Source organism: Myotis daubentonii, chromosome 21, assembly GCF_963259705.1.
Source record: "Myotis daubentonii chromosome 21, mMyoDau2.1, whole genome shotgun sequence".
Classification (NCBI taxonomy): Eukaryota; Metazoa; Chordata; class Mammalia; order Chiroptera; family Vespertilionidae; genus Myotis; species Myotis daubentonii.
Window position 1 is genome coordinate 10111784 of NC_081860.1, and position 14835 is coordinate 10126618.

A 14835-nucleotide genomic window follows, 5' to 3' on the forward strand; every position below is an offset into this window, starting at 1 on the left:
AGTCACAGAATTCAGGAACAGTTCTTGACATTTTAGGGAGATAAATTCGCCTGAAGAACAGCAGAGTCCTTTCCTCCTTGAATTGTAAAGGAAGCTGACCTTACCCAGGGGGCTTACAGGCAGAGAGACACGTCAGACCAAAGAAAACCATGGGTTATGTAGCTCTTTCAGGTTAAGAGGAAAAAAAGACTGTTTTTTGGGGGGTTTTATATAACATTTCAATTTTCTTTGTCACATTTTAGGAGATCCACCACGTGCAGAAGGATATCTCCTAAAACTAAATCCTCCAGCATCCCCGGGCCAACATCAACTGCACGTGGTTCTCAGGCGGCAGCAGGAGTCAGTAGAAAATTGGGGATTATGGCTCCACCAAAGCCTGTGAACAGACCGTTCCTCAGGCCGACATATGCATTTTCCTAACAACCAAATCTCAATGTACAGCGATCTTGTTTCTTGTTTGTCAGCATCTGACCATCTGTGAATATAAAGCTGTTACTTTTGTTATGCCATTTGTAATTTTTACCCGTATCAATGCTTAAATAAATGCTTGGGGTGACAGTTCTATTTTTAAAGTAAACATTTTCTTTTGAATAAGCATGATTTGCTGCCACTGCAAGCCTTGTGGCTGCTGATTCTGAGAATGTCTGAAGCAGCAGCTGAATCATCTCGGTGAGAGAAATTCCAAGCACGCGTGAAACACAGAAGCTGAAGGAAAAGACACGCATGGGACGTTGTAAAACTGTCTGTAGAAGGCGTAAGCAAAATTAGAAGACAGGCAGAAAATAGGGGGAAAAATATGACAAAGGAGTAATATCTGCAATATACAAAGAGCACCTGTAAATCATTAAGAAAAGACAGACCAGTAGAAAAAAGGGTGTGAATAGGCTCTTCTCAGAAGAAGAAATAAAAACGGCCCACAAATTTGTGGAAAACGCTCAATCTGCCTCGTTAAAAATATAAAGTAACACAGTGAGGTGCCATTTCGTTTTGCCCATCGCATTGTCAGCATTAAATAATATCCCAACATCTGGGAACAACAAGAAAACGGTCAGACACTCAGTTGGTGAGAATATGTTCAATGTTGGTGTCATCCTTCGGTACTAGGGGGCCTTACCCTATAAGACCCTTCACGAATAGGCTGGTTGGCCAGAAAGTCTTAAAGTAGAATTTGGGCACCTCTTATCGGAGCTCCCGTTTTTGGAGAAATCTTGTTTCTGAGCTGTAAATAACTTTGGTGTCCCACTTCTTGACCTCAGTCAAGAGGGTAGAGCTGGGGAGGTCCTGGCTGGGCCACAGGTGTTAAGGACAGAGTGGCCTCCGCCTGGAGACTGGGTATGGGGGTAGACCCTGCGCCCACTCTGAGGGACCACCCTTGGAGCTGCACACTACTGACTGCCGCCTGGGACCTTAGTGTGACGCATGTAACGGAGGAGACGGGCTGGACAGGAGTCCGCTGGGGGCTGCGCGCTGTTGCCTCTGGGTGCCTCCCAGAGCTGACGTTTTTTGAGAAACCAACCTTCCAGCAAGTCCTGGCAAGTGGCCAGAGAACCTTCTTGGAGTGAGGAAAGGAAATGGAGGGCAGAGTAGCCAGTAGATGAGGCTGCTGGGACAGTGCCCCCCCCCCCCCCCCCCGTGTGAGGCCACCGTGCAGAGCTGGCAGTGCCCAAGGACATCTGGCAGGAGGTCAGACCCTTCCACCGACAGGAGTGCTGGCTTTGCGGGGTCAGGCAGCCCCTGCACAGAGCTGGTGTCACAGATGTTGAGTCACTCCCCGGCTCTGACCTCATTCGTTCGTTCCTGTACTGAGGACCTCATCTGCCGGGACAGTGGAGACTGCGAGCCCCTCAGGAGTGTCCACTCCGCCTCTAGGGGCTCCCAGGCAAGGGGGAGATGGGTAAAGGCAGTGCCGTGGGAGCCCCAAGTGACGGAGTGTAGAAGCTTTGAGCAGCCAGCACTGTCACCTCCATCTTTTATCACATCCCCAAGGACAGAACTAACTCATCCCCACCCTCCAGCAGGAATCTGAGGCCTGGAGACCTTTGACCTTTGACCAGGATCAAATGGCAGAGCCAAGTCCAACACCCAGCTCTTTTTAAAAATTTCTGGGTTGGAACAGGCTCTTCAGTTCCTGCGGGCACAGAAAATACAGATCCCCTGGAGAACGTGTCTGCGTCCACTCCGGGCAATCGCGGGAAGACCGACGCGCACTGCCTTGCCCCGACCAAAACCCGGGCCTCTGGCAACCGCAAAGATGGTGACCGCAAAGCCGCTCCAGGCTGGGCCCTGGTCAGGGCCCTCTGCGGGTGCAGAGGGCACCACCTGGGAAGAGGGGCGGGGCCAAGTCCACCGGGGCTTCCAGCCGAGGGCGGTTCACTGGCCCACCCTCCTCATCACCCTCTGGAACTCACTGGGAGGACTGGAATCTGACTCCAGCTACATACACCCTCTCCCACCACAGCAACTCACTCTCGAGAGTTGACAGGTCCTTGTTTTAACCCCAGGGACAGGACCCACTGCCTCACGGGAAGAGGAGAAACATGGAGAGCCTACTCCATGCCAAGGGCTGTTCTAGGAGCTTTCACCTAATTTACTCTTTTTTTATCTCTCTTCCCCTCACCCCCCAACAGCTCTGGGAGGCAAGCACAGGATATTGGCCTTTTTGGGTGTTTTTTTTTTGCAAAAAATTCAGAGAGGTTATGTAACGGCCCATGCCCACACAGCTAGGAAGCAGTAGTAAGGAGGGTGACCTACCTCCCGGTTTGCCCTGAGATGTCCCAGTTTACATCTGCTGCCCTGGTGTAACAGTTAAGGCAGGGCCTTTTCATTCTCGGAAGTCCTCAGTTTGGACAATATAAGGAATCCAAGCCAACCTCCTCTCCCACCCCCATTTTCCCATCCAGAGCCCCAGCGGCCCTCTGCTCAGCACTGCAGGCCCCTGGGGCAAGCTTCAGAATTCTCCCGCCCAGCTGAGCTGCGGTTTTTCCCCAGAAGAGGAAGCGGGGGCTGTGGTCCAGGTCCCCTTGCTCTTAAGAAACTGCTGCTTCTCCTCCCACAGCTGGGAGCTGCTCAGAGGCCTGCCCTGTCCTTGGGAGGCTCCCCGAGTCCCAGCACAGACTCTCCAGCTCTAAGCAGCAGCCATGGGGTTCACCGAGCCCCGGGCTCCGGGCCCCCTCCATGGCGGCCAGGGTGGAATCCATGAGATTCGCCCCCATGCAGCAGCCACGGCCGCTTGTGGCCTCACAGGGTTCAGAGAGGCCGGCTCGGGGGATGTCCTCGGAGACCCACTGGCTGAGCCGGCCCCGCTAGGGGCTCCAGGCCCTGGGCTCAGCCCTTGGTTGCTGCGAGGCAAAGATTCCATTTCTGCATCTGGGCAGGGCAGCACCACAGTCGCTAGGATAAAGTTAGCCTTTAGAAAGCCCTCATTTTCCTGCTCTTCCCAGCCCACAACAGCTGTCCTCTGCGAGACCCGTGCTCTCTGTTGGCGGGAGAGGAAGGAGGGAGGGGACAAACTCCCCGTCACTGCAGAGAGGACAGGACAAGAAGGTAGAACCCCCAGGAGAGGAGGCGCCCCCCAGGCAGGGATGAGGGCCAGAGGCTGGGTCCCGTGGCCTGCAGGTGTGGCAGATGGGGTGTTGGCGTCATCACAGCATGGCCCTACCTCCCACAGAAGATTCAGTGACCTGATGGCCCCTAGGTCTAGACCTGCTCAGGATGCAGTTCAGCCCCGCTGTCTGTCCCTGTGGGTCCCCACACAGGCCGCAGGCATCCCTCAGCCTGTCCTGGGGCCCCGTACTCGGTCTCTGCCAGAAGCCTGAGGCCCCACGAGGGTCAGACCCCGGTGAAGCTCGCAGGTCCCTGCCTCCCATGGGGACCCTTCGTGGGACAGAACAGCCATGAACCTCAGTGGTGACCTTCACTGCAGTCAGAGAGGAGCTGAAGAGCTTCCGTTAACAGACTTTGAAATCTCAACCTGCCCTTGCTGGTCTGACTCAGTGAATAGAGCATCGGCCTGCGGACTGAAGGGTCCCAGGTTCCAGGCTCGATCCCCAGTGTGGGGCGTGCAGGAGGCAGCCGATCGATGATTCTCTCTCATTGATGTTTCTACCTCTCCCTCTCTGAGACCAATTTTTTAAAAAATGTTTATTTATTTTTTTTTTTAAAGAAATCTCAACCTGGAAGGAAGCCCTTCTGAGAAACAGACCTATGGCTGGAGTCTCGCTCGCACCCAGCACCCCCAGGCCTTCTCAGCGAGCGGCAGTGAGCCTCTCGTGACCCGGGAGGCAGTCACCCTGTAACCTCAAGACAGCAGCGTGAGTGTCTGCGGCGGCCGTGGTTTAACAGTTCGTGCCAGACACAGGCCGCCCACGCGAGCCCCACTGCGACTCGCCGCCTGCATGACTGCACGCGCGCTGTGAGCAGACACCACGCGCCGCCTGTCCCCAACGTTCCCAGCACCCAGCCCAGCGACCCTGCTCCTTCCGAACTAGCTGAGTGATCCTTGCAAGCTCAGGCCTCTGAGCCTCAGCGTCTCATCCGTACAATGAACATCATGCCAGGTCCCTGCCTCCCAAAGTGGCTGTGAGCACTCTTTTGGTCCATTAACAGTTGGTGGCCAGGACACGGAGACCCAGGCATAGCCCTGGTCCTCGGTGAGGTCACAGTCAGCGAGGGCAACAGCCAACGCTCTAACCCCCCGGGAGAAGAACAGAAGCGGTATCGGGGAGTTGGGGTGCAGTGGGAGCCCCCAGTTGAGACCCAGTCCAGTCTGGGGGTTACAGGAAGTGAAGTTGGAGCCTTGAAGAGTGGGGACGAGTTGAGAACAAGAGGAGACTTTAGTCAAAAGGGAAGTGCAGAGATAAAGGGCTGGAGATACAAGGGAGCAGGGCCTGTGAGGGGACCGCCTAGAGCAGTGGTCAGCAAACTCATTTAGTCAACAGAGCCAAATATCAACAGTACAACAATTGAAATTTCTTTTGAGAGCCACATTTTTTTTTAAATATATTTTATTGATTTTTTACAGAGAGGAAGGGAGAGAGATAGTTAGAAACATCGATGAGAGAGAAACATCGATCAGCTGCCTCCTGCACATCTCCCACCGGGGATGTGCCCGCAACCCAGGTACATGCCCTTGACCGGAATCGAACCTGGGACCTTTCAGTCCGCAAGCCGACGCTCTATCCACTGAGCCAAACCGGTTTCGGCAGAGAGCCACATTTTTTAAACTTAAACTATACAGGTAGGTACATTGTTATTAACTTAATTAGGGTACTCCTAAGGCTTAGGAAGAGCCACACTCAAGGGGCCAAAGAGCCGCATGTGGCTCACGAGCCGCAGTTTGCCGGCCACTGGCCTAGGGATTAGGACAGGCTGGAGCGGGCAGATGAGCCTGTGGAATTGCTCCCAGCTGAGGAATGTGAACTGGTCCCCAGGGGAGGCCCCGAAACAGGAGAGACAAGGTCTGATCCGAGCAATTAGAAAAATTGCTCTGACCCTGGGTCACAAAGGGATTGAAGAGGGTGGGGCTGGACGCCTGCAAGCGGGCAGCAGGCTCTCATTTGTCCAGCGGGAGTCCTAGCAGCCTTCAGGGTAACAGGTGACAGGAATGGACAGAGCCCACTGGCCCGGGAGGGGAGATGGGGGAGGGTGGGGCTGTCTCATGCTTTGAAGACACCCCAAGAGGTGATGTTCCTCATCTGAGACCAGCAGTCCCTGTCCCTCCCAGTCAGGAGGACGCTCTGTTGCCTGAGTGGGGGGCCCTGCTCCAGGTCCTATCTCAGCCCTCTGGACAGAGGCTCTCCTACAATGTATGGAGTGCGCATGCACGCAGTCACTGCCTCCACGCTTGGCAAGTAATTTCTCAACTGCACACTTCCCCCCCACACCCCAAAGCTAACTCTGTAACAATTTATTTTTTACTGAAGAGCATGGGATGACTGTGCTTCTTATTGACCCAGGAAGTCCCCCACAGCAAGTTGTTGGCAGGACATGCCACTGTCCACTGCTGCCACGCAGCCCAGCCGGGACCCCGGTCCGCACGTGGGCTGCAGGGAGGGCCGCGCACACACAGGGCGCTCAGCAGTTATGTCTCGTAAAAGACAGCTCCTTTAAAAAAAAAAAAAAAAAAGGCTACAGACAACATGGCTAGTAAAGATTTTATTTGTGACTTTGCCTATGTGTGTGTCCGTGTGTGGGGGGGGGGGGGGGGAGGGAGCTATTGCTCACTGAAATATTGAGAGCGGTGATTTTTACTTTTCTGATTTTTACAACAAGCTCTGTGTCATTTTTATGATCAGAATAAAGCCAGGGGCCACCTCGGGGACCCTATTCCTGGCAGAAAGCAACACTCCCTCACTTGGCCACCCCCTCACTGTGAGGGGACAAGTGTCCCGGGTTGGGTCACCTGCCCAGTGACACTGGGGAGCACAGTAGGAAGCACAGGGGAAGGGGGGGCAGCCAGCCTCCAAGGACCCCCACCCACAGGTCCTGCCCTTCCTCCACTGGCCTGAGCTGGAGTCTGTGGCCGGGCGGGCCCGCCTCACAGCAGTGCCTAACTGCATTTGTTGGATGGTGGGGTAGATGAAGGGAACCCCTGACGGCATCTGCCTAGACCCATGGTCGGCCAACCACGGCTCGCGAGCCACATGCGGCTCTTTGGCCCCTTGAGTGTGGCTCTTCCACAAAATACCACGTGCGGGCGCGCACACACAGTGCGATTGAAACTTCGTGGCCCATGCACAGAAGTCGGTATTTTGTGGAAGAGCCACACTCAAGGGGCCAAAGAGCCGCATGTGGCTCGCGAGCAGCGGTTTGCCGAGCCGCAGTTTGCAGACCACTGGCCTAGACTGTCCTCCCCAGGGGAGGATGGGGGCAGCGCCTGGGGCCTGCTGCGCCGTAGACTCTGGCAGCACGCGTGGCAGTGCCAGGCCTGTGGAGCACAGCGGCAGGCTGGTCACTGAAGGCTTCGCCCCATCACCACTTAACGTTGGCTTTCCCCAGACAAGTGAACGTGGCCTCAGTATTCACTTAGATTTCCGTGTGTGTGTGTGTGTGTGTGTGTGTGTGTGTGTGTGTGTGTGTGTTTTGGGTTATCATGTCTTATGCTCAGAAACCCCGATGTCCCCATTTAGTCGTTTGGAGGTGCTAAGACTTGCACAGCCACCAGCTTTGGTTTCCAGCTCCCTGGCCTCCTTTGTACCTGGCGTCCACTCCTGTGGGGGGAAGGCTTTGGGGGGACCAAGATGCATGCGGGGGTGAAATTCAAACTTCAGTCCTTCCCGCCCAGAGCTTCACATTCCCAGCCGAGAGGGCAGAGGCCCAGGCAGTGGCTTTAACAGCTTCGGAGTCAGCGGGCCTGCCGGGGCCCAAGGGCCTGCACGCCCAGCCAGCTGCCTGCCCATGCTGCTGCCCGCCCCACCTCGGCCCACGTGTTCAGAACCACTGGCCTCAGCAGAGAAAGGGAAGCAGGTGTCAGCCCTCAGGGTGAGTGCGAACCTCGGCTTCTGGGAATTCTCGCTTTGGGCCTTGGGAGGTGTCTGCTCCTATATCCCTGGCTTCCCACGACGGCCAAGCTGCCGCGCTCTGCGGTCGGGTGAGATGGAACTGTCGACAAGGTGTTTCAGGATGTGGAACAGCCTTGCTCGGGGGCGGGGGGGGGGGGCGTTTGCAGGGAAGGGTCTGGTGTCAGGAGAAAGCCGGGGCTCCCAAGCCGCCTCCAGCCGCAGTGTGCATCTTAAAGGGACACTGGGCCACAGGAAGCGGGAACAGAGCCTCTGCTCCCAGCAGGCGCTTTGCGGAGTAAACTGGAGGCAGGACCGGCAGGAATGAGTGTAAGCTGACACTTCCCAGGCCTCGCCAGCCTGTGGGGTCACATGGGGTCATCTTACCCCCCTCCCCGCCCCCAAATTGGCCTGAGAGTGGAGTTCTGTCTCCCTGCCAGGCCAGGCAAATGCCACGTCATGATATGATCCTTTGAGGACTCCCTGACAGGGGGCGTGGGGTGCCAATGTGTTACAGAGGCTTTCCAGAAAAACATCTTTTTTTTTTTTTTTTAATCCTCACCCGAAGATATTTTTCCATTGATTTTTAGGGAGAGTGGAAGAGAGAGGGAAAGACAGAGAGAAACATCCATTTGAGAGCAACACATCAATTGGTTATCTCCCGCATGCGCCCTGATGGGGACCCAGGCCTGGGAGGAGCCTGCAACCGAGGCATGTGCCCTTGACCAGAATCAAACCCTGGACTCTTTGGTCTGCAGGCCTGCACTCTCCACTGAGCCACACCGTCTAGGGCTGGAAACACATGTCTTTTGTGTTTACTTAAAGCCGGCTCTCTACCTAGATCCAATAGGTCCCAGCGGCCCAACTGGGAACAAAGTCTCAGAACAGCATGGGGCCAGCCTCCCCCAGCTGTGAGTGTCCCCAGGTCATAGGCAGGAGGACTGTGGCTCTGCAGTCAGAGTGCTTGAGAGTAAAGGCCAGTGGAGTTGGCTTACTGTGTGACCTTGAGTAAGTTACTTAACTTCTCTGTTCCTCAGAGATCATAATAGCATAACCCTATGGGATTTATGGGATTGGTTATGAGCATTTAACAAGACACTGCGTGGTCAGCATGTAGCACAGTGCCTGCCACTCTCCTAGCATGAGCTGTTGTTATAGCGTAGACCCACTCTACATATTAGTTGTTTGTTGCACACATTTGTGCAGAAGTTGACTGGCGAGTGAACTGGACATAGTTTTCACTCAGTGGGTTCGCCATTCTCGAATTCATCCTTTTGTAAGATCCCTCTTAGAAAAAGAAGCCTCCTTCAGGCATGGCCACACCCAGCTCTCAAACCATCCTAAGCATCTAGATATCAGAGATCGGCAAATGGTACCCCATATCCTAGGAGGTCTCAATCCAGACCCCTGGGTGATCAAAAGATAGGCATGAGAGGGTGTATAAACCCTTAAATTGTATGCACTGGTTTTGTGTGTCTGTGCAGGTTTCTGGAAGAGGGGTCACGGCTTTCATTAAACTGGCTCTACCAGGTTCCCTGGACAGTGCAGCCATGCCCACAAATACCAGGGCCTTTCCAAAACCAAGACACGGAGCCAAAGATGGGAGCAGCTCAGATCTGCATCGCCTCCCATGAGGGCCAGGCTTTCTCCAAAGTGAGGAGAGAACTTCACACAAGAAAACGGTGAGAGCAGATTAGGAAGTGTATAGCCTCTGGCAAAAATGTGATGACAATTAGCCATAATAACCAACTGTCTGCAATGTTGTCAGGGAGATAAGACTCGCGGATCAGTGAGCGAACCTGCCCCAACACACACCCAGCGAATGGAGTACGTGGCGGGTGGCCATAGAGGCCAAGAATCAGACGTGGGAGGGCGTGTGGAGTCCATAGTGCAGCTCCCGCAAAAAATGGCCAAAGGACCTGCAGAACGGGTGAGTCCAGGCTCTGTCCCTCCTCAGCCACATGAGCCCTGAGCTGCTCTTAGCCTTTCTTTATTCTTTTTTAATATGTGTGTGTGTGTGTGTGTGTGTGTACACACTGAGTGGCCAGGTTATTATGACCACCCCATCAGTACTTCATTGATACTTCCAAAAATACTGAATATTAAAAACTTCCTAAGCAAATACTTAAAGGTTTTATTATTATTTGCATAACTAATTCATTTCATTGTATTGATGGGGTGGTCATAATAATTTGGTCACTTTATATATATATATATATATATATATATATATATATATATATATACACACATATACATATACATATATATTATTGATTTCAGTAAAGAAGGGAAAGGGACAGAGATTGAAACATTAATGATGAGAGAGAATCACAGATCAGCTGCCTCCTACACGCCCCCTACTGGGGATCAAGCCCACAACCTGGGCATGTGCCCTGACCGGGAATCGAACCTCGACCTCCTGGTTCATAGGTCGACGCTCAACCTCTGAGCCACACTGGCCAGGCAGCCTTGCCCCCCTGTCTGGGAGTCCTCAAAGGATCATATCATGACATGGCATTTGCCCGAGTAAGAGGTGGACCCATTAAGGCAGCAATTCTCAACCTGTAGGTCGCGACCCCTTTGGCAGTCGAACGACCCTTTCACAGGGGTCGCCTAAGACCGTCCTGCATATCAGATATTTACATGACGATTCATCACAGGAGCAACATGACAGTGATGAAGTAGCAACGAAAATAATTTTATGGTTGGGCCACAACATGAGGAACTGTATTTAAAGGGCCAGAAGGTTGAGAACCACTGCATTAAGGGATCCTGTGGGACATTGGTGGCCACGTGGCCTGTCTCCTTCCCCCAGGAAGCCCGTGAACCTGGGTGACGTGTTCAGTGTCTGCTGCAGAAGCGGCCTGAGGTCAATCCAGAGTTCGTACTTCCTCCCCAGCTGCACCGTGTCTGATGGGTCAGGTTAGTCCAGTGATGGCGAACCTATGACACGCGTGTCAGAGGTGACACGTGAACTCATTTTTTTGGTTGATTTTTCTTTGTTAAATGGCATTTAAATATGTAAAATAAATATCAAAAATATAAGTCTTTGTTTTATGATGGTTGCAAAGATCAAAAAATTTCTCTATGTGACACGGCACCAGAGTTAAGTTAGGGTTTTTCAAAATGCTGACACGCCGAGCTCAAAAGGTTCGCCATCACTGTCCTAGAGAGAAAAAAATCGCCTCTGTATGTGAGGTTCCTTTTCTCAGCTCCTCACAAAAGTCTCCAGTGAACTATTTCTTGGTACCTGGTGGAACGGATCTGTTTTGAGCCCAGTGCCTCCGTTACTGAGCGCTGGCGCTGCTTGCGTGCCTTTCCAGGAAATAGTCCTCACCACAACCTGTGGAGAGAGTCCTTTATTTTTTCTGAGGCAGCTGGGGCGCGGTGGGCCCTGAAATGAGGAAGAGGTGGACCCATTAAGGGGTTGTTATGGGCTTCCTGATATCTGTCACCAGGCTAATGGGGCAGAATGAGGACACAGCCAGGGGCAGCCTGGCCCAACGCCTGAGGGTCCCGGCCCAGTCCTCTCATCAGAGGATCAATCTTCACTGCCCAGTCATGGCCCAAACTGCTCTGCAGCCCCTTCCCTGGGGAGAGGGCCCCCCACCCCCACCCAACCCCTCTCCAGTGCTAATCTCACATCCCCCACTTTTCTTTTTTTAAATATATTTTTATTGATTTCAGAGAGGAAGGGAGAGGGAGAGAGAGATAGAAACATCAGTGATGAGAGAGAATCATGGATCAGCTGCCTCCTGCACGCCCCACACTGGGGATCAAGCCCACAACCTGGGCATGTGCCCTTGACCAGGAATCGAACCATGACCTCCTGGTTCATAGGTCGACGCTCAACCCCTGAGCCACGCCGGCCGGGCTCCCCCATTTTCCTGATGCTGCTTTCTCAGCAGGATGACTCCATTGCCAGCTGGCCTGAGGTCATCGCCAGGCCCTCCTCGTGCTAAGAGCAGGGCTGCCAGGCAGTGGGTGAATGGGGTGAGACAGGCATGAGGGGAAGTAGGGTCACTCCTCCGGGGAGGGTTGAGCTTAGTGGTTGCCTTCTGTCTGGCCACACCCCGTGGGGCTCAAAATTCCCTAGGGGCAGGGCTACAGATGTTTCTTCTCTTGGAGACCCAGAGATGGGAGGTCTTCATGCCGTGGACAGAGCCCTGCCTGCCCTCGGGGTTAGGATACTTTGGTCTCCAGTCTCCAGCTCTGGGGTTGGCATTTCCAACTTCTCAAGCCTGTCTGTCGCTAATTTGCTGTGTGATCTTGGGCAAGTCGCTTCCCCTCTCTGTGCCTCACCAATAGGATGAATGTCCCATTTGCCCACCCACCCGGACATTCCAGAACTGTGAGATGTTCAGAGTCATGTCCTTTTACGTAACCGGAGCCGCATTCCTTTAATTGGACAAAAATGCAAATGGCTCTGGTAGATGACTCAGCAGTCCCCAACCCCAAGCCTGCACACCCACATTGCTTTGGGTGTGGAGGGACAGGCCCCACCCAGAACCACAAGATCAGACTCTCTCTGGGCCTCTGGGTGAGCAACACCTGGATTATGCATTTGGGTTTTTTGTTTTTAAATATATTTTTATTGACTTCAGAAAGGAAGGGAGAGGGGGAGAGAGATAGAAACATCAGTGATGAGAGAGAATCGTTGATCAGCTGCCTCCTGAATGCCCCCTACTGGGGATTGAGCCCACAACCCTGGGCACATGCCCTTGACAGGAATTGAACCCGGGACCCTTCAGTCCGCAGGCTGGTGCTCTGTCTACTGAGCCAAACCAACTAGGGCGAGATGTGCATTTGTAAGAGGCCGCCTAGCAGAGGAGTGCAGACTTTAGAAGGCAGACTGAGGGGAGAACATACTCTCCCTATCGCAATACCTGACACAGTGAGTCACAGTGATAAATTGTTTATGAAAAGAATGTGCTAATGAACCAAGAGACAATTTCCACAGCAGTGGCCTCCAGGGCCCTCCATCCTCCCGGTCCTGGCCGCAGTGTGTGTGAGTAGGACACACTCCCAGCTAGACAAGGGGCCTGGGGTGCAGAGTGTGTCGGGGAGGGCAGGAAAGAGAAGACCTATGGACCCCAGGAGGGTGGCCTCGGTGGGTGGCTCTCCTCTCCCCTCCTCCTGTTCATTTGAGGGGAATGAAGTCTGGTTCCTGTATTAGAATGAGAGAGTGTGCAGGAGTTGCTAAATTAACTGAGCAAGATGGAAAGAACATGCAAGGCCACCCCGCCAACTGCTAGGAAAGGGAAGGAAATCGCATGAGGGCATGAGTTGAAAGGGATCAAAAGCAGCTTCCTGGAAACTAATGGCTTCAGCATAGAGACAAGTTAACAAGAGTATGAATTAGATGTAAGAAGAGACAATTTGAAAAATAACATCAGGCCCTGGCCGGTTAGGCTCAGTGGATAGAGCGTCGGCCTGCAGACCAAAGGGTCCCGGGTTTGATTCAGGCCAAGGGCATGTACCTTGATGGCAGGCTCCTCCTCAGCCAGGGCCCTGGTCTGGGCTCATGCAGGAGGCAACCAATCAATGTCTTTCTCTCACATCGATGTTTCTCTCTGTCTTTCCCTCTCTCTTCCACTCTCCCTAAAAATCAATGGAAAAATATCCTCTGATAAGGATTAACAACAACAACAAATTTTTTAAAAAATAATAATAACATCAGGAGATGCAAAGAGAACTTGCAGAGGAAAGACACACATTGAGGACCAAGCCAGGACCATTGCACATCTAAAAACTGAGTTACAACGTGGCGCACACGTCTGAAAAGCAAATGAATGACGTGGAGAGAAACTTGAAATGATCACAGTGAATTCAGAGAAAAGGGGCAAGTACAATCAGTGTGAGAGAAGATGACCGTGGAACCCAGACCTTCCCGCACACAAGGGGTTGGAGTCCCTGAAGTAGATGACCCAGCAGCTAAAGCAGAAGAATGGTTGGAGAACCCCTCCCTGAAACAAAGGAAGGACCAAGTGTATGGCCTGGGAGGTGAATGACAGGAGAATGATCAACACCAGGAACAGACTGAATCAGGCTGAGTCACTAAACATGAAGATAAGGAAAACACCTCGCCCTGGCTGGTTTGGCTGAGTGGATAGAGCATCAGCCTACAGACTGGAGGGTCCCAGGTTCGATTCCGGCCAAGGGCACATGCTCAGGTTGTGGGCTTGATCCCCAGCATGGGGCGTGCAGGAGGCAACCAATCAATGATTCCCTCTTATCACTGATGTTTCAGTCTCTCTCTCCTTCTCCCTTACTCTCTGAAATGAATTAAAAAAAAATGTATTGCCCTAGCTGGTTTGGCTCAGTGGATAGAGCGTTGGCCTGTGGACTGCAGGGTCCCAGGTTCCATTCCGGCCAAGAGCATGTACCTTGGCCCCGGGCACATCCCAGGTAGGCGGTGTGCAGGAGGCAGCTGATCGATGTTTCTCTCTCATCGATGTTTCTCACTCTCTCTATCCCTCTCCCTTCCTCTCTGTAAAAAAATCAATAAAAAAAATATATTTTTAAAAATGTATTAAAAAAGAGAAAGAAATTTTCCCACAGCAACAGTCAATACCAGAAGACAAAGGAGCTGAGTCTTCCAAGTTGTGTGGAAAAGGGGAAACCAAGACTATTACACCCAGAGAGGCTGTTCCGATCTATAGACAACCTGGAAAAGGTCAGGGAAAATAGCACCCAGGAGCCTTTTCGAAAATGAAATTACTGACCAGTGAAATCTATCTGACCATTACAAGGGCCGGATGTTTGTTTGTTTGTTTTAATTATAAAGACAGTGTTTATTAAAATACATTTCATTTTCAAAATTGAACTATCAGCTGTTGAAGTGTGTTTACTTTTGGGGGGACGCCCTGGATAGCCGCGGTGTTGAGATGCGAGTCCTCAGAAAGAGGGGGGGAGCAGGGTCTTTTCCATACGGAAGGCCCTGAACTGTCCTCCACCGCCGACGCCGATGGCTCCATTTTCCCACCAGCACTCACCCGTCTCCTTCCTGGAGGGCAAATGTCGGTCTGTGCTCCCGGAGTTGTCCTGGTCTCTTACCTATTTGCTTTCTAAAGGAAGTTCCTGGGAAGCACAGGTTTCAGCTCTTCTCACTGTGCGGTTCGTATTTTGTTTTTAATATTCACATATTTTTTATTGATTTCAGAGAGGAGGGGAGAGGGAGAGAGAGAGAGAGAGAGAGAAATATCAATGATGAAAGAGAATCATTGATCGGCTGCCTCCTGCACTCCTCTGACTGAGGATCCAGCCTGCAACCTGGGCTCGTGCCCTTGACCAGAATTGAACTTGGGACCCTTCAGTCTGCAGGCCAACACTTTTA

General features: G+C 52.6%; 1 protein-coding gene across 2 annotated transcripts in view; it reads left to right on the plus strand.

Moving 5' to 3' along the window:
* The window catches only part of BLM (BLM RecQ like helicase), a 75125-nt gene extending 74561 nt beyond the window's left edge, over nt 1-564 (plus strand). For both annotated transcript variants that reach the window (XM_059678387.1, XM_059678389.1), the window contains one exon: nt 243-564. In XM_059678387.1, the coding sequence (XP_059534370.1) occupies nt 243-420 (178 nt within the window). In that variant the 3' untranslated portion in view covers nt 421-564. The remainder of the gene's footprint in view (nt 1-242) is intronic.
* The last annotated feature ends 14271 nt before the right edge of the window (nt 565-14835 follow it).